Source organism: Mytilus californianus, unplaced genomic scaffold (assembly GCF_021869535.1).
Source record: "Mytilus californianus isolate M0D057914Y unplaced genomic scaffold, xbMytCali1.0.p SCAF_5, whole genome shotgun sequence".
NCBI lineage: Eukaryota > Metazoa > Mollusca > Bivalvia > Mytilida > Mytilidae > Mytilus > Mytilus californianus.
This window is the reverse complement of record NW_026262701.1, coordinates 2,884,140-2,905,498: the sequence shown is the minus strand read 5'-3', so window position 1 is coordinate 2,905,498 and position 21,359 is coordinate 2,884,140. Positions and strand designations below refer to the sequence as shown.

At 29.1% G+C, this 21,359-nt stretch overlaps 1 protein-coding gene across 2 annotated transcripts in view; it reads left to right on the top strand.

The window, feature by feature from the left end:
* The window catches only part of LOC127702941 (GDP-mannose 4,6 dehydratase-like), a 34,876-nt gene extending 13,832 nt beyond the window's left edge, over positions 1–21,044 (top strand). The window contains exons 6-11 of one of the 2 annotated variants that reach the window (XM_052207262.1): positions 3,545–3,649; positions 9,792–9,919; positions 12,820–12,938; positions 13,229–13,325; positions 16,362–16,430; positions 17,492–21,044. In XM_052207262.1, the coding sequence (XP_052063222.1) occupies positions 3,545–3,649; positions 9,792–9,919; positions 12,820–12,938; positions 13,229–13,325; positions 16,362–16,430; positions 17,492–17,554 (581 nt within the window). In that variant the 3' untranslated portion in view covers positions 17,555–21,044. The remainder of the gene's footprint in view (positions 1–3,544; positions 3,650–9,791; positions 9,920–12,819; positions 12,939–13,228; positions 13,326–16,361; positions 16,431–17,491) is intronic. The other variant, XM_052207261.1, reaches the window with a different exon arrangement.
* The last annotated feature ends 315 nt before the right edge of the window (positions 21,045–21,359 follow it).

The following is a 21,359-nucleotide window of genomic DNA, read 5'->3' as shown; positions in this document are numbered from 1 at the left end:
TAGTTATAAACTATAGAGAAGCTTATGATATGTTCTATTCCAATTACAGGTGTAGCTAAGTTATATGCCACTGGATAGTTATAAACTATAGAGAAGCTTATGATATGTTCTATTCCAATTACAGGTGTAGCTAAGTTATATGTGTTCTGGATAGTTATAAACTATAGAGAAGCTTATGATATGTTCTATTCCAATTACAGGTGTAGCTAAGTTATATGTCTACAGGATAGTTATAAACTATAGAGAAGCTTATGATATGTTCTATTCCAATTACAGGTGTAGCTAAGTTATATGTCTACTGGATAGTTATAAAATATAGAGAAGCTTATGATATGTTCTATTCCAATTACAGGTGTAGCTAAGTTATATGTGTTCTGGATAGTTATAAACTATAGAGAAGCTTATGATATGTTCAATTCCAATTACAGGTGTAGCTAAGTTATATGTCTACAGGATAGTTATAAACTATAGAGAAGCTTATGATATGTTCTATTCCAATTACAGGTGTAGCTAAGTTATATGTCTACTGGATAGTTGTAAACTATAGAGAAGCTTATGATATGTTCTATTCCAATTACAGGTGTAGCTAAGTTATATGTCTACTGGATAGTTATAAACTATAGAGAAGCTTATGATATGTTCTATTCCAATTACAGGTGTAGCTAAGTTATATGTCTACTGGATAGTTATAAACTATAGAGAATCTTATGATATGTTCTATTCCAATTACAGGTGTAGCTAAGTTATATGTCTACTGGACAGTTATAAACTATAGAGAAGCTTATGATATGTTCTATTCCAATTACAGGTGTAGCTAAGTTATATGTCTACTGGATAGTTGTAAAATATAGAGAAGCTTATGATATGTTCTATTCCAATTACAGGTGTAGCTAAGTTATATGTCTACTCGATAGTTATAAAACTATAGAGAAGCTTATGATATGTTCTATTCCAATTACAGGTGTAGCCAAGTTACATGCCTACTGGATAGTTATAAACTATAGAGAAGCTTATGATATGTTCTATTCCAATTACAGGTGTAGCTAAGTTATATGCCACTGGATAGTTATAAACTATAGAGAAGCTTATGATATGTTCTATTCCAATTACAGGTGTAGCTAAGTTATATGTGTTCTGGATAGTTATAAACTATAGAGAAGCTTATGATATGTTCAATTCCAATTACAGATGTAGCTAAGTTATATGTCTACAGGATAGTTATAAACTATAGAGAAGCTTATGATATGTTCTATTCCAATTACAGGTGTAGCTAAGTTATATGTCTACTGGATAGTTGTAAACTATAGAGAAGCTTATGATATGTTCTATTCCAATTACAGGTGTAGCTAAGTTATATGTCTACTGGATAGTTATAAACTATAGAGAAGCTTATGATATGTTCTATTCCAATTACAGGTGTAGCTAAGTTATATGTCTACTGGATAGTTATAAACTATAGAGAATCTTATGATATGTTCTATTCCAATTACAGGTGTAGCTAAGTTATATGTCTACTGGATAGTTATAAACTATAGAGAAGCTTATGATATGTTCTATTCCAATTACAGGTGTAGCTAAGTTATATGTCTACTCGATAGTTATAAAACTATAGAGAAGCTTATGATATGTTCTATTCCAATTACAGGTGTAGCTAAGTTACATGCCTACTGGATAGTTATAAACTATAGAGAAGCTTATGATATGTTCTATTCCAATTACAGGTGTAGCTAAGTTATATGCCACTGGATAGTTATAAACTATAGAGAAGCTTATGATATGTTCTATTCCAATTACAGGTGTAGCTAAGTTATATGTGTTCTGGATAGTTATAAACTATAGAGAAGCTTATGATATGTTCTATTCCAATTACAGGTGTAGCTAAGTTATATGTCTACTGGATAGTTATAAACTATAGAGAAGCTTATGATATGTTCTATTCCAATTACAGGTGTAGCTAAGTTATATGTCTACTGGATAGTTATAAACTATAGAGAAGCTTATGATATGTTCTATTCCAATTACAGGTGTAGCTAAGTTATATGTCTACTGGATAGTTATAAACTATAGAGAAGCTTATGATATGTTCTATTCCAATTACAGGTGTAGCTAAGTTATATGTCTACTGGATAGTTATAAACTATAGAGAAGCTTATGATATGTTCTATTCCAATTACAGGTGTAGCTAAGTTATATGCCTATTGGATAGTTATAAACTATAGAGAAGCTTATGATATGTTCTATTCCAATTACAGGTGTAGCTAAGTTATATGTCTACTGGATAGTTATAAACTATAGAGAAGCTTATGATATGTTCTATTCCAATTACAGGTGTAGCTAAGTTATATGTCTACTGGATAGTTATAAACTATAGAGAAGCTTATGATATGTTCTATTCCAATTACAGGTGTAGCTAAGTTATATGCCTATTGGATAGTTATAAACTATAGAGAAGCTTATGATATGTTCTATTCCAATTACAGGTGTAGCTAAGTTATATGTCTACTGGATAGTTATAAACTATAGAGAAGCTTATGATATGTTCTATTCCAATTACAGGTGTAGCTAAGTTATATGTCTACTGGATAGTTATAAACTATAGAGAAGCTTATGATATGTTCTATTCCAATTACAGGTGTAGCTAAGTTATATGTCTACTGGATAGTTATAAACTATAGAGAAGCTTATGATATGTTCTATTCCAATTACAGGTGTAGCTAAGTTATATGTCTACTGGATAGTTATAAACTATAGAGAAGCTTATGATATGTTCTATTCCAATTACAGGTGTAGCTAAGTTATATGCCTATTGGATAGTTATAAACTATAGAGAAGCTTATGATATGTTCTATTCCAATTACAGGTGTAGCTAAGTTATATGTCTACTGGATAGTTATAAACTATAGAGAAGCTTATGATATGTTCTATTCCAATTACAGGTGTAGCTAAGTTATATGTCTACTGGATAGTTATAAACTATAGAGAAGCTTATGATATGTTCTATTCCAATTACAGGTGTAGCTAAGTTATATGCCTATTGGATAGTTATAAACTATAGAGAAGCTTATGATATGTTCTATTCCAATTACAGGTGTAGCTAAGTTATATGTCTACTGGATAGTTATAAACTATAGAGAAGCTTATGATATGTTCTATTCCAATTACAGGTGTAGCTAAGTTATATGTCTACTGGATAGTTATAAACTATAGAGAAGCTTATGATATGTTCTATTCCAATTACAGGTGTAGCTAAGTTATATGCCTATTGGATAGTTATAAACTATAGAGAAGCTTATGATATGTTCTATTCCAATTACAGGTGTAGCTAAGTTATATGTCTACTGGATAGTTATAAACTATAGAGAAGCTTATGATATGTTCTATTCCAATTACAGGTGTAGCTAAGTTATATGTCTACTGGATAGTTATAAACTATAGAGAAGCTTATGATATGTTCTATTCCAATTACAGGTGTAGCTAAGTTATATGTCTACTGGACAGTTATAAACTATAGAGAATCTTATGATATGTTCTATTCCAATTACAGGTGTAGCTAAGTTATATGCCTATTGGATAGTTATAAACTATAGAGAAGCTTATGATATGTTTGCATGTAATGGAATCCTTTTTAATCATGAAAGTCCAAGAAGAGGTGAGTCAAATTATACATATTTATTAGTAAAGACAAATGCCTATTATATATTAAATGGAAACACTTGTTTCTGAAAGGTCTGCTGATGACATATTTGTATACATTTGTGGTAGTCCTTATCATCTGTAGAAAGTTTATGCTCTTTCCCTCTGTGGTTACAGAATTTATATTTGTGTCCTTGCTTGAATCCTATTGGCCAAATTGCACCAAACTTGTTTTTTTTTCTATTTCGTTGTCTTCTTAAAATCAGATGAAAGACCTGGTCATCAGAGGTGGTGTTTTTTGTTTGCCAAATGTAAAAAAAATCTGTCCTGAAACATCAATGCTACATGTTTTAAAGCTGTTATAGGGGTTTGGTGATCTTCTGTAAAAAAAACTTGACCAATTATAACCATTCAGGGATTGAAGTTAAAATTTTGGCATGGTAGCCCACAGCTTAAATTCTGTAGCTAATATATTTAGTTCTATACAAGAAAAGCAGAAATTTTAGTAGCCCACATCAAATTTTAGGGGCCATTGACGAGTGGGACCCTGCCATTTTATAGTACACAGTTAAAAATCTAATTTTGTTTTTGACTCATAGAGGTCTGAATTTGTATGTTTCATGGGTTGTCTCCCTTCATGTTATATCAAATTACAACTTCAACAAGTCAATTAATGTTCGGAAAAAAATATTTGACCTTTATCAAAATATTGCTTATATTGACTTCTTCAAGTCAATAAGTTACCAACATTGGCTAACTCCAAAACACATGCACAAATTAAAAGGTCAAGCATCAAAATGAAATTGTGACAAAAATGATAGGCAATGTATTGTCTTCTGTAGAAAAAGGGGGCCTCGGTGGCCAAGTGGTCTAAGTAGTTCTACTACTGTAATCACTAGCCAGTCAACACTGAGGTTGTGAGTTCGAACCCAGCTCGTGCGGGTTGCACTCGACTAAGCTATCTAAATTGACTAGGATTGTCAGTTTTCCTATCGAAGGTTGGTGGTTTTCTCCAGGCACTCCGGCTTCCTCCACCAATAAAAACTGGCCGCCACGAAATAGCCCAAATGTGGCGCTTAAAAGTGGCGTTAAAACACTAACAATCAACAATCTGTAGAAAAATATGAGATAGAGTCTAAAAAAGAGACAATTTTTATTTACCTTCTAATGCAATCATTTATAACCACTATCTTCTTTTGTTCAGAAAATTTAATAAAAATGAAATTATTTGTAAAAGAATATGCATGAAAAGATAAACAACTTCAAGTCTAAGCAGTTAGCACTAGAATAATTTGGGTGAGGAATTTAGGAATTTAGGAATTTTTATTAACTTACAAAAAAACTACAAACTTTGGAGGAAAATCATTTTGAGTTATTCCCCTTTGAACATATTTTGTTACTTTTTATGTCTGACAATAACCTGAAAAATCTGTAACCCTATAACAATACAAAAATTGATGGAAGTTTGAATGTTATGACATATCCAATCTGAAAATTCTACCCACTTAAATTTATGGGCATTATTGTCTGTTGACCCATCTATCTCGGCAAATATGGTACACATAATATAATTTATCAGGCTTTTTAATCTTATTACACATTGAACCTTTATGATATACACAAAAGCATTTCATACTATAAATGTGTGCATGGTCAATGCTTTAACAACCTTATATAGCTACAGATAAGAAGCGTTTTTCTTCATACTGTGGATTTATTTATTTTCGTTGATATCGATGTGGATTTTAAGAAAATTTTACTTTTTGAAGGGTATCTTATTTCATGATCTCATCATTAACATTTATTAAAGTTACTAAAAACTAGTATCTTGTTGAGTATTTAAGTTGGTTGTCTTCATCTACCCAGGAAATACAAGAAACTAAATATCCTGTGACTGTTACATGTAATGAATCCACAGTTGTAACACTTTAACGCTAAATGTAGGAAATTATGGTTTTTATATCAAGTTTATTGATTTTTTTGTTTTAAAAGATATACCAACACATTTCTTAAATGTAATATATAGATAGTATGCAGTCATAGATATTGTGTTGTATTGAGATATAAAACATCACTGAAAATACCACATGGTTGTTATCAGCCAATCAAAATGATGGAATCCTTATGAAATATCTGTGTATTGTATTGAGTCTTTGCTTCTAAGTTAAAATATAAAACTGCTGATACATGTAATTTACCGACTACACAACCATGCTTTGCATATAGATGGCATATAGTCTGAATTTAATTTAGTATTTTGAAAGGAAAAAAAAACATTTGATCAGTTGTCTCAGTTGCCATAAGAAATAAGTCTTCTATATTTGCTCCATAGTATCATAGTGAATGTGCACATTCTATTGGACAGGAGTCACTTGACCTCTAACTGTTTTCATAGTTCATTGACCAACTTTAAGGTTTTGTGATTAGGTCAGTTTCTCTGTTACCACGAGGAATAGGTCATCTATATATATTTAGGATTAAATTGAGTTATTTTCCTTAAATTGCTTATTGGAAGAACTGAAAGTAAATGAACAAAGATTATTCTGAAATATCATATTCAATCTAAAACATTATACAATAGTTTATATTCAGTCTTAAACATTATACGATAGTTCATATTCAATCTAAAACATTATACAATATACAATTATGGCCCGCTGAGGAGGTAAATATCCAAACTTGTCAATAAAGCCCTCCTGGAATAAGCCTTACCCGGGTTGACAATTTTGGATATTCACCGACTAAATGGGCCATAACTGTTTTATTATACTGAATAAACAATTAAGTGTAAAATATTGCCTTACGGGGAGTAAAAAAGATTGTCAAAACACTTACATTAGAAAATTATTTTGTCTTAGAAGTTTTGGTATGTACAACAAAGGTAGACTCCTTCTGTAAAATGTTGATAGCCCTGAAAAGGACAGTTTACGAGAGATATCCTCGGCACTAGATGATTTTACAAGCCTTGTTGGATCTTGTTTCCTTGTTACTTGATGGGCTTTTTACCTGGCCATTGCCATTTGTTTACAGGCGTTAATTGCATCATTTTATTTGGGAAATAACTCGTGCAAAAACCATGGAGCTAGGTTAGTCACTGGGGAATAATAGGGTTGTTTGATTGATGCTTCAGTTTGTCAGGGTTATTCAACGCTCCTGCCAAGTTTTGGATAAACATCGAAACTAAACTATGACACGTGATTCTATATTAGCCAATCAAATAATTACTATATAATATAAGGTATAATAATAGTTCATATTCAATCTAAAACATTATACAATAGTACATATTTAATCTCAATCATTATATAATAGTTCATATTCAATAAAAATCATAATACAATAGTTCAAATTCCATTTAAATCATTATATGATAGTTCATATTCAATCTAAATCATTATTCAATTGTTCATATTCAATCTAAATTATTATTCAATAGTTCATATTCAATCTTAATCATTATATAATAGTTCATATTCTATCTAAATCATTATATGATAGTTCATATTCAATCTAAATCATTATATGATAGTTCATATTCAATATAAATCGATGATATGATAGTTCAAAACTTCATATTCAATATAAATCATTATATGATAGTTCATATTCAATCTAAATCATTATACAGTAATTCATATTCAATCTAAATCATTATACAGTAATTCATATTCAATTTAAATCATTATACAGTAATTCATATTCAATCTGAATCATTATATAATAGTTCATATTCAATCTAAATCATTATACGGTAATTCATATTCAATCTGAATCATTACATAATAGTTCATATTCAATCTAAATCATTATACAGTAATTCATATTCAATCTAAATCATTATACAGTAGTTCATATTCAATCTGAATCATTATATAATAGTTCATATTCAATCTAAATCATTATACAGTAATTAATATTCAATCTAAATCATTATACAGTAATTCATATTCAATCTGAATCATTATATAATAGTTCATATTCAATCTAAATAATAATAATAAATTCTTTATTTAAAGAGGGTTAACACAGTTAGTTACAATTACTAATCTTCCCTGTGGCCCTCAAAATCATTATACAGTAATTCATATTCAATCTAAATCATTATACAGTAGTTCATATTCAATCTGAATCATTATATAATAGTTCATATTCAATCTTAATCATTATACAGTAATTCATATTCAATCTAAATCATTATACAGTAATTCATATTCAATCTAAATCATTATACAGTAGTTTATATTCAATCTTAATAATTATAGGCATATGTCATTACATGAGATATCAAAGTTTTGCCACGTAAATCCCCATAAAAGTATGAACCCCTCTGCAAATTATTTACTGATTTTCTTGCAAATTATAAAAAAACTATTTTTACTGTTTCAACTCTTAAAATTTAATTACCAACATTTATCTGAAAAAAGCAACTGATGTTGCCCTTGTTACAAAAAAATCTTTAGTAAAAACCTCATCAGAAATTAACAAGTCAGTTTAACAGAAACTTTAATTTTTGTTGTAATAGTTTCATGAAAAGCACTGATAATCTAAAATTAAATGCTGGTCAAAATGTGTGTAAGCAACCCGAGCCCCTGCTATGCTATAAAAATTTGACATGTGCCAGGTTAAATGACATGCTGATAGCCATTTTATTTTCACTAAATTACACTCCAATTTTGATGGGAATCCTCATATATTAAATTATGTTCTTAAATGATATGACCATTTGGTCAACTTCTTTTTGTTGTTTTTTATTAAATGACTGGAGCGAGGACAAAAGGAACAATATCTCTCGTTGAATAGGAACGCTGTATATATTTTCACACCAAATTAAAACGTTGTAAGGACTGGAATGTAACCACCTGGTTTATTTTTACTTTTATTGTACGATTGTTTATCCAGATTTTCTGTCTTGTTTTGATTTTGAAACTTATCCGTTTCTCAATAATAAGGTGATGATTTGACAAGCTATTAATTCAATAAGAGGTCCTCAGAGCCTGGTAGCCAATCAAAATTTCTAAATATATCATGTGACATATAATCGAGGATGAGATACCATTCCTTTTCTTTCATGTTTCTGTGAAATTGACTTTGGTTGCTTGTCAAGTTCTTAATTGATAGAGTGTCTCTTGTTCTATGGTATAAATCCTTCTGATTTGTTTTTGTACAATAGCCAACATGCAAGGGATACAATGAAATAGTCCAGTCACTTCAAGTGTAACCTGTTTTCCTATTAGATTTTCCCTCTAAACAAACATAATCAAATGTATTGTGATACACATTAATGGACTTGTCTGTTCCGACCACTAAACTTGTTAAGAAATTGACGTTATATAAACATAGTAGATTACTGATCAATTTTTCAGACAGGAAAGGAAAGTCCAATATCTGACAGGAAAAAAGTTTCAAAAAAGAAAGATGTAGATTTCTTTGACATTAAAGACTAGAATTTTAATTAAACAAGATGTGACATGTATTTTACACTTTAGTAGGTTTTGTACTGCATGGCTATTTGACAGAGCTAGTTGAATGGATTCTAACTTTGCTATAAATATTCTTTTTCTTTGGTCCTAATATTTCTCTCCATATCTTTTTCTCACAGTTTAGTCTCCTGTCATATCTATTGATCCTAACGTTACTTTACATGTATGGGAAACTTTTCATACAGCTGTAACTTGTCCTCAATACTTTTGTATTTTGACCTAAACTTTTATTAAAGTTCCAGATTTTATAGTTATTTTTTTTTTATATTTTACTATAAAAAGATTTCTATATCATCATGTATTCTTTTGGCTTGCTTTAGTATTTATTGAATGGAAGAGACAGGATCTGGTTTATTAATTCATGACACATAGTACAATTACAAATCAAAGGAACATTCATAAGCTCTCTGTTGTGTTTGAATTAACTACATCTTTAGACTTAACAGGAATCATCTGTTACTTTTGCTATTTGACTGTATATTTAGAAATTTGTCTTATTTTTTTTTTATATTGGTCACGGCACCAAAGTAGTTTGATGGGTAGCTTTGTGTATTGATAGTAATTTCAAGCTTGATTTAGAAGTTACAAATACTAACATAATGCAACATCACATAGATAAAGGCAGCACCTCAAAAGCAAATCTCAACAACAATAACAACATTAACTTCCAATTGACAGGTGAAACATTTGTAACCAGAAAAATTACTAGAGCTGTAGCAAAAATTGTCCTTGGTCAACAAGAAAGAGTAGAACTAGGAAATATAGATGCCAAAAGAGATTGGGGTCATGCTAAAGACTATGTAGAGGTATGTTATTTCTTACTTCAGGTATTTCGTTAACCTTTCATTTAACAGTTTACAAAATTTCAAAAAGGTAAAGGAAAAGATTGTTAAGTCCATGGTTTGGTTACTGTAAGATATCTAAAAGATAAAAAAAATATTTTATTAGTTTAGAAATTGATTTGAACATTAGAAAAAAAATTCAAAATTCTAAACTATAAGTATAGGTAGGCTTATAGTTAATAAAATAATATGAGAGTATATGGGTTTTGTTCATTATTGAAGGCGAATGGTGACTTATAGTTGTTTAAATCAGCTTCATTTGGACTTGGTGGAATAGTTGTCTCATTGGCAATCATACTACATCTTCTTATTGTATATACATAAACTGTCAGCTAAAGATATAATACTAAATGGTGGTTTGTAAATATGTTTTAGATTACTTATCAAAATGAAAACATTGCCGGCAAAATCATTAAACCTTTATAAGCCTTTTTCTTCCTCAAAAGCTAGAAAGGATAAAAAAAGTTCTCTTGCTTCCTATTTTTAATTCAAAACAATTTCATTATTGAATTTGTTTTGTTTAGAATTTTGCAAGTGGTTTAAAACAGATAGGATTGAATTTTTCATTATATTTTGTTCAAAAAAAAGAAAATAGAAATGATAGATCTGACTTTTGAGCTTCGTATACATAAAAGTAATCTTGTATTAATAGTGTTCACATATCAAAATTAGCTTTCACATATCAAAGTGACGATTAATATTTATGAGTTGTGAAAATGATATTAAAGAATCATATTGAAACAAGAGAAGTGCATCTGAAAGCAGTGGATAGAAAAAGTTCAATTGTATTTGATACTGCACTTGAGGTGTTGAATATATTATATTTGATACAGTACTGTGGGTGTTATTAGGTAACAAAGAAGAAACAGTAAACCTCGGTGATGAATTTTAATCTGATTAAATTCTGTCATTCTTCCCTCTTTCATATGTCAGTCTCCAGGCCTTAATTGTAATGCATATCTCCTCTTCTCCTGACAAAATGAAAAATCAACTTGTTATATTATGAGAAAAAACATTGTTTTGTTGGGGATCAGACTTATTTTTCTTCAGCGGAACATTTACTAACTAAACAGTGTTAGTTTCTTGAAATAACATATTGAGAAAGACAAATCTTAACAAAAATATGTAGAGAGACCACGATGGTAAGATTAGTTTTCAAATGTAAACATTTGGGGTTTGTATATAAATATTCTCCCATTCAAGTTCTTCCTCAGAAAAGTTTTGTAAATTATGAGGATAGAAGTGCAATAATTCTAAAATAAAGAATTCTAATGTTGTGTGACTAGTTTTAAAAATTAGAAATTAAAATTGTGAGATCTAGGGACTCTTTACAATATGGGAAATTTTAAAGTTAATGTGAAGTTTTCATTACATTTTTACCCTATTTTTCATGGAGTTTCAAAGAAAGAAATCTATTTAATGGATGTAATTTAATCATGATAATTGGAATATACCTTAAATTGATGTGGTTTTTCTCTCAGTAAGTACCTGTATAAAAGTAAAGACTGAAGTCAAATTATTATACGCCTACCGTGCAAGGGCTGTATAGCCAGTCAAGGTCGTTAAAAACTTCCATATATATAATTATTATGCAGAAATGCGATTGTTATCTTAACAGAATTAAGAGAAAAGGTTATGTACACTTGCAATATTTTTTCTTCAAACGATGAACACTTAAGGAAATTAATTAAGGAAAATTACATGTTTCTAAAAATACCTTTTCAGCTTGAAATGACAAACCTGTAATTTTGATTGTGTTTTTATAATTTTATGATAGATTAGTGGTTGATCATGCTCAGTTGCAAATATTTGATGCATATTCAACACAATACAATAATATCATGAAAATAACTTCTCAAAAAAATATTAGAACAGTACAAAATTAGCAAAAGCAATAATTTTATTATTGCAATTTGATGATTTTTGTGCTATCTAAGCCAAATAAAAAAAAATGCATTTAATTGAACAATTTATATGGTCTGTCCATGAAATCCACAGAAAGAAGTATTCTATAATAATAAACCTCATTGTCATGTAGTAGACATATTAAGAGTATCACTATCTATTCTGTTTTTGACAGCTTTTAAAGTAAACAAGCTACGATTATAATACTAAAATTTATTGAAGTTCATATAGAGTTTATTGTCAAATAAAACGTGTATTGTTGATGCCTTCATCTTAGAAAAACAGAATTTTGAACTTAAATTATTGTCATTTATCATTCAACTTGAGAAAGGTATGTGATAAATTACACTAATTGTATTTTAAACAGTTATAAGCATTTTTAAACATAAATGATAGTATGAATTTCAAAATATTTTGTATGGTTCATTGTTGAGATTAATAACAATTATAAAAATGGTATTTAAAAAAAAAAATAAACAGTTAAAAAAAAAATGACAACTGTTTTTTAAACAAGATGAGATCAAATATTTTTAGAGAGCCATGTGTAAGTATTACACAATCATGTTATAAGGAAATTATCCAAGACACTGCTAATTTAAATCTCTTACTTCCTGCTATATATCTTAAACAACTTAAGCTACTGATTTTACCCATTTGTGACTGAACTTCCTTAGGTAAAAAATTATAATTGGATAGTTGCAAGGAATAGAAATCTAAAATTATTTTTTTTTTTTGCTTTTTGAGTTTCAGGTAAATTTGGAATTTGTGCGATTTTTAGAATTTAATGGATTTTGTATAATTTTGTTAAATATGAAAAAAATGGTCTAGGCTTGTTATTTTTCTTTATCGTATATAAATAAAAATTATAAAAAAGAGATGATACATAAAAGGTCAAATTCTAAGATTGAATTTATTCCTAAAATATGTTATGTTATGCCTCAATAATGTCTATATTGCAGGCAATGTGGTTGATGTTACAACATGATAAACCAGAAGATTTTGTAATATCTATGGGAGAAACACATAGTGTCAGGGAATTCATAGAAAAAGCTTTCAAGGTTGTGGACATCGATATTGTGTAAGTTTATTAAGAGAATATATTTGAATGTATGTATTCCACTTAAACTTTCTCTAGCAAATTATAAAAATATAAATGAAAAAAATATTGATGTATTGCACTTTCAATTTGCAATCTATATGATAATCATCTTGTTTTCACAAAATAATGCTTGTTATTATAAAAATTTATATTTCATTGAAAGTGAACCTTTTTAATTTGACCGTAAAATGTGTATTGATTTGATATTTGCCACTGGACAATAAGCAAGAAACAATCAATCACTCATGAATCTTGTATTTTATTTATAGCTGGGAAGGTGAAGGTGTGAACGAAGTCGGCAAAGACAAAAAGACGGGAGCTGTGCGAGTGGCTGTAAATCCTAAATTTTATAGACCTACAGAAGTTGTAAGTTTCATTGACGATCAGTGTACCGTTAGATTGTGGTTTTATTTGGGTTTAAGTTTTAAATTAATAACATATTCCTTGGTTTTTGTACCAAAAAAAAACTGTTTGGTTAACCCGATGTTAGCCCATCATGTTGGGAACAGTCAGCAGTTAAGTGAAACTGATTACATTAAAAATTTGTCTAAATTTTTAAGGAAAGCAAATAACCAAAAAATATAGAAAAAGAAACATTCAAATTTAAATTTAGGATTTGAATTAATGTGATTAAAAAAAAAGCAATTAGTTTTCATTTCTTTTAAAAACCATCAAAGCCTCCTCAAGATAAATGGCAGTCCCTGTAATGGCATATTTCTAACAGATGAATAGTACTGTCAGCTCTCCAAGTTCAAAACTGTTATAAACAATCCTATTTGTTAGAAATATCAGAAAATAAATTAAGAGAAAATCTTGTGCTTCAATTGATGTTTATTTTTAAGACGAAAATTGTATTTCCAGGCCATTTATAATTTGATGAAATTTAGTCTTCCCCACACACAATGTATGTTTACTCTATAGAGAGAAACATTCATAGCATAGTTAGTGATCACGGCAATTCCTTGTTACATCTCAGTTTCACTATTGTTATTATATTTTCTTAGCTCAAACGACTCATTTGCAACAGTTTTCATTTCTGCAGAATTATCTTTTCCTCTGGCTTTTTGAACATTGTTATAACTCTCGGTGCAGATGACTTTTTCTCCTTCTGATTGGGATAAGAAAAACAGATGGATGTCATCGAGGGTTGTTTTTGATGGATGAGGTTGAGGAATCTAGAGCTCAGGTGTGAAGGAATAAATTAATTTTCTCTACATTAAGTAAACGAATTCTTTGTGTGTTACTGATGGGCTTAATGAATATAACAGGTCTATGATAAATTAAGTTGGAAGAAAACCTGTTGAAAGGTGGAACACAAGATGAATAGTAGAAAAAGTCTTATATATGTTTAAAGGACGTTTTAACATGGGAAAGTTTTCATTTGTGTCTGAAATTCATAATGACTTGATATCAAATTAAATAAATAAACATGGTTTTATTAGTTGTATATTTTAGAAAAGAAAATTATTTAATAATTTTAAGGCTAAAAATATCTTAACAAAAATAGATAACTAGAAATATCATCGCTGTCTGTGGTGAAATTTTTTATGTTAGTTAAAAGTTATAACTTAAATTTAATAAAATTTAATAAAAAAAAATAAAATTATATATAGAAAAACATATATAGTATAACAGAGTGGACTTATTTTGGTCATCTTGACCAGATTCTCAAAGATACTTTATTCTTCTACCATGAAAATTTTTATTTTCATTGTAAAAGATAAGTCAAAAATTTAATTTAAAAAAAAGAAAGACTATAAGATAAAACAATCCAGTTAATTATTTAGGTCAGCTTCAGAGATTTAAAAAAATAATTGATTCTTTTTTCACGATTCATTTATTTTTGTGCTTAATTTTGAGCTATATTTAATATCCCATTAACAATACTAATATTCATGTTTAAAAAAGTGTTTGCTTAGGGATTTTGATAGTTACCTTAATTATAAATGACTAATAGAAGTAATAAGGCCATGAGATAATGTTGGCCATTTGTTTTATGTGTGTTACATGATAATTCTTGTCACTTTTTATCATCCTGAACTTCATCATCTTGATCTTAATCATTTATCTTGTCCTTAAAAGGTTTTTGACAGTTTGGTGTTATTTATATAAGCTTGATGTTTATTTTTGTTGTTTATTTTATTGTTAATGTGGTTTGAGGTTGAAAATGTGTTTTTATAACATTATAAACATCTTTATTTTTGGAGGGAAAATCAGTCAATAATTTTCAAGAATAAAATATTTATAAAAAAATGTTTTTTTTATTTGGGTTCTCAGAAAATTTTTATTTGGACTTTGAAAAAAAATGCTGTTGCATTTAGAATGAGCCATGAATAAAATGCATGGTATTTTGTATAAAGATCAAGGTGGCTTTATATGAGAAAACCTGTATGCATTTCCTTCTAAAGTTTGTTTTATTTATTTAAATAAATGCTTGAAAGGAAACCATGAACAGAAAACTATGTTCCGTACAAAAACATTAGAAATGAGTGTGTTATAATGGCAAATTATGTTGTCATTAATTTTACACTATTGGAATGTCCATCATCAAGACTTAATTACTGACTAATTATCCTTGTAATTAATACTACTAATTACCTTAGTAGAATGCCTGAGAAGTTAGTGGAATTTTTCATGGGAAGTTGTAGAGAATTTGTACAATATATGTTAATACAATACACAGCTATATACAAACATCTAGGTAACAAAGACATTTGAAGTTTTTTTTACAAAAACAGTGAATTGAAAAGAAATATTTAATGACATGTATGAATGAATAAAAACTTTATAAATTATTGATGCACCATAGAATTGAATAGTTTTAAAGCATGTTCTTTGTTGATGATATAAATATTCACAAAAACATAAAATTGGAAAATCTAGTGACATGTATAAATGGATGAAGACTTTATAAATAATTGAGACCCTGTAGACTTGATTATTTTTAAAAGCATGACATTAATTATTAAAAAAGCGAGATCTAAATTGTTATGAACTGATTTCGGTCTTCTTTTTTTTAAACTTTGGATGACAATTCAGAGATTTAATATATTTATGTGAGTGAAAAATTTAGATCAAGTAACAGATCCCATTATTTAAAATATTTTCATTCTAGCCATGCTAATTTCAATAAAAGATTTGTCTAAATAGTATTACTGTGGATCTGTCAGAGTTTCCATACTAACCTATAGGGAATTCATACTTCGTTGAATATTTAAACTCGTAGGTTGCCTCTACCAACGAAATCCACAAAATAATTAAATACAACAAATAAAATGAATCCACAGTAATATATGTAGCATTTCAGTCAACATTTGAAGAGGCATATATTAATAACTGATTTTACAGTATTTGTTTCATCAGTGGAAGACATTTTTAACTTTTAGTATTTTATCATTTCAGGAATTCCTTTTAGGAGATTGTACTAAAGCTAAGACTGTGTTGAAATGGGAACATAAATATTCATTTGATGTGAGTACATGTATCAATAAAGTGATGGTCTTAATTTGGGGAGAGGTCTTCATTTCTATATTCTTTGATTTTTTAAAGCCATTTTTCTCTATTTATTTTATGGCAAATTATTCTCTATTCTGTATATTTTATTACCCCCACTATTTTTTGCCCTTTTTTACTACCTTTTATTTTTGGCTTATTATTCTGTAAACCCCTATCTACACCCTCTTAGATTAAGCAATTTAAATTTGTATCTTCTTACGCCACATTTAGTATAAATAACAGATTATGTCACATAAAAGGTCATCAAGAAAGTAACCCAACAACATACATTCTCTAAAAATAGCCATCTAGATGTCAGTTCCTGTAACCAATGCATTTTGTCATCTTACTATTAGTAAATGACCAAATTCTGTTGGTTTTCCCAGGGGTATCATGGGTATATTCGGTAAGAAGATTTCATTTATGCATGTAGGCTGAAACCATTATGGAGGGGATAATCTCATTGCAAGGGGCAGAAATATATGCAAATTACTCAAGTCAAATGCATACCTTGCCTACCTGCTATAATATGATATATAAGGACTTACTGGATGAGTGAAATAACTTGATAGGCTGGAATTTAAATATTGCAATGATTCTATAAATATGCTAATGTGGTATGATCCCAAATGAGGCAATTACCCATTGAACAAAGATCTGAACAATTACAGGTCACAGTATGGCTGTCAACAATGAGCAAACCCATTACATATAGTAAGCTATAAATGGCCCAGTGATTACAAAATATGTACCATTCAAAAGATAAAAGCAATGGTCTGATTTATACAACAACATTTATCTTAAACTATGGCAGACTACTCCTTTTCATTAAGAAGTTAATTGTTGACCATTCTTCTTTGTGTGTCCTTTCATCACTGTTATATATTTGATACAAGTATTACTGAAGGGTTATTCATATATCAAAATAAAATATCTGTATAGTCTTAAATTAAATAAAAAACATGACTTGTTAACATTTCAAACAAGAGTTATTCCTCTTTATTTAGGTGATTAATGGTTTTATTTGTATTTTTCAGACTCTTGTGACAGAAATGGTGAATTCCGATCTAAAACTGATGAAATCCAATCCTATTGCATAACATGACTTTTACATAGTTTTATTGGGATCGTATGAAATCTAGGAGTTTCTGTCCATTACAAATTTTCTCATGTTATCTTAGTATGTACTCAGATAGATAAGTTAGTGAAAATTATGAAGATCTGAAATAGAATTAAATGTGCAGGGCATCTGACTTTAAATTGAGTGTGATTTTGAAGGGTTGTTTACAGAAAAGATTATTTTCAAAGCTTTACTTCATTTTTATGTAATATGAACAATCCGTTTTTGTTGTATTGTACTTGTGACATTGCTTCAATCAAAATATATCTGACGACTACAGCATTAAAGTTGTAGAGATGCCTCACTTACTTTCATATAACTGTCCCATTTTCTCACTGCTCAAACAATTTTATGTTGAAATTGTAAATGAGGCTACAGTTATTTCGGTTGTTTTTTTATTATCATGATTAATGTGAAGAAACAGATCTAGTATCATTGCTCTATTATAATATCACTATTTTCACAAGATATATAAAAAAAAATCCTTTAAGACCAATCATAAGCAATAATATATCATATCATGCTGAAAATATGCAATGGCTAAGTAGGTTGTTTTCTTACATATACATATATATCAGAATACCTACATGGATATAAATACGAATATTTGTAATGGTCAGTTACCTCCTATTATAAGGTGTATCGTCCATTGTATGATCAAAAATAAATAGAACATTATTTTTATGTACCTTGTAAAAGTGTAAAAACATTTTATTACATGGAAACAAATGTTCTAATTGACTTTGTAGAAACTCATCTGTGTCTCAATGCAGTGGAAACCTTATTCATTCCCCTGTCTGAACCACACCCCTTCCTTTGTCTGAATCACAACTCTCTCCCTGTCTGAATCCTTACAAGCGTTTAAAGCATACTCATTAAACATGCTGATGATGTCCAGAAAATTTGTCTAGAACTATTTTCAGGATAATATTAAAGAAAGTATACGGAGACTTTCAAGATAATTGAGTATTGAATCAATAAGGAAAATTTACAGGAAGCCATTATATTTGACTGATGTTAAACAATCATCAATCAATCAGTGTTTTAAGGAAATTCAAAGTTATGAAAAGGGAACATTCTTAATTGATCTTGCTTGTTCAGAGTATTATAATTCAGAGTAGATGAGTTTCTACAAAGATATTTTATTCATGGGTTTTATGAATATTGACTTATTATGTGATATTGTTTTTTTAAACCTTATACAACATTTTTCACTTTTTTATTATTTTGCAGTTAAGATTTGTTATGAACGTGCTATAATATTAATTCCTAGTGATTTAGTTACAATTGAAAATCTCCATTGGACAATTTGATAAAAATTAATTACTTGCATATTGCCTTAATTACCTATTTATAAAATAAATGACATTTTTCTGTTTCTTTTTTGTTGTTGTGAAACAAACTTTACCTTATGTTCCAAGGTTAAAAGAAATTATTTTTTAATGCTGTTCTTTCAAAAGATAAGGAAAGTACAGATAGTTTAGAGTTATCTTCCTTTGTACATTTAATTCTTTGTGGGACCAATCAATTTGTAGTTTGTTTGTCACTGAGGGATGTGTATGTTAGTATAATAATATGTGTTTATTTGGTTAAGACTGTTCCAAAATTTATCAGATGGGTGATGAGAGGCACTCAAATTCATTAAATATGGGTGGTTGCATTTTCCCTTAGAATTTTGTAAGAATTATAAGTAAAATGAAAATCTTTATTTTATGGGTGGTCAGGTTCTTACAAAAGTGCCTCCCATACCCCCAATGTGTTGAGTTCTGGAACAGCCCAAAGTACTATGTTGTGCATTTAAAAAGTTGTTTATTTATTTATTAAGAATCTCACATATCTATAATTGTTAACAAGAAGTTAAGATTTATCATATATATCCATACAGTAGTTAATCTTCCAAGGAAGTGAGAACAAAATTAGCAAATATTAAAAGTAAATGGGTCTTTCAAAGGCCGTACTTTGACCTATAATGGTTTACTTTTACAAATTGTGACTTGGATGGAGAGTTGTCTCATTGGCACTCATACCACATCTTCTTATCTCTTTACAATATAAATGTATATTTGGCTTTAAAGATTAAATCAATTTAAGAAATGTGTGATTTTGTTCAGAATGAAAAATGTATTATGAAATTGATACTTGTACAGTCAATCTCAGAGTTGATAGAACTAGAATAATATGATGCTAGTATTTAAACGTGGACAGACATTTTACTGTGAGAGTCAACTGTAAGTGAATGACAGTGAGCACCTCAATATTTTGCAGTCCATATTTTTTCTTTTATCTAAAAGGTTACTAAATTCATTCAAATCTGATCAAATATTTTATTATCTCTCCTGTGAAAAACTCAATAAACTACCATTGAGGAGGGAAGATTAAATTAAAAGAAAAATATTTTATTCACAATGAAATACCGGTAATAAAGTTTTAATCCGCTATGTAAAATTCTTTATTGGATAGGTATGATAAATTTAAACTACTTGTATGCAATTAGGCATAATACTTGGTTTTTACCCATCTTTGCTAGACAAAGGTTACAATCCAACCCATTCCTCCTAAAGATTGTAACCCTTTGCTAGTGAAGATGGGTTTTACCATAATATTAGGTATCATTGATACTTGTGACTTCATAATGGTGAGCATTTATATATTGGAAGACATTTCTATGTAGTGTTCTTCTAGAAGTGATTTAGAATGTGTAGAAATATGATTATTTAGTTCAGAAACTCTAGCAAAATGTTGTGGGTTAATATTGTTTACATTCTTGTCTCTGAATGCATTACCATGAAGGGGTTTTGTTCATTGATTCATTACATTAAAATGGTATTATGTGCACAGTAACAAATGATGCAATCCATAATTTAACTGCAAATTTGAACAGAAATTACAATGTTCACCTCCTTTCAATTGTCCTAGCCTCTTAATACTAGTAATCAATTGTTTATCCTACTGGTATTGGGCTCTTGTTGGAGTTCTCAATATTTCAAGGATTAGAGGGTGTAAATTAAATTCTGAAAAATTTAATTTTACTTGTTCTAAAGTAAATCGAGTTTTGTATAATGATAATCATTGACCACCATTTTCTACCACATATAATGTCCAAAATGTATAAGCTACAGTTAAGATGTAATTGAGAATTTTTTTTTAACTACACGGTACAAATCGTCTTTTTACTTACAATGCTTACAGAAACTGTGATTATCTGTTAGGCAATCAGAAATCTGTATTTATTTCCATTATAGACCATGGAGATTATAGGCGCTCCAGGATCAACCCTGAGTCAATTGTCAGTCGTTGCAATTTATTTTGCTAATTCTGTACTATTTGTTGTGAAAATATTTATCAAATTAAATTCTTTTTAAATTACAGAAAAAATGTATTTATAGAACAGATGAATTAGGTGACTTATTCAATTGGTGATATCAACTATTTATGGGAGCTTTTCAACAATAAAAATATGAATTTTGTAATATCTTTCTTTTTTCTACATACATGACCAACCTTTTTATGTTGTCAGGTGCAGATCAAGCCATTCTTAAAAGGGGGATTCCCAACCCAGGATAAAGAGGGAGTTCCAATCATATGTCCCAATTCAAATGCATTGATTGTCAAAAAAAAGGGGGGGTTCCAACCCCTGGAATCCCCCCTCCTGGATCCACCACTGGTTGTTTCTTAATGTTGTCATCTACTCTCTGTGAAAAAGTGTGGATGGTTGTGATTACCAGTGATCAGTTTTCTCTCGATTACCCTACACATTATATAATACAGATTACAGGAACTTCCAA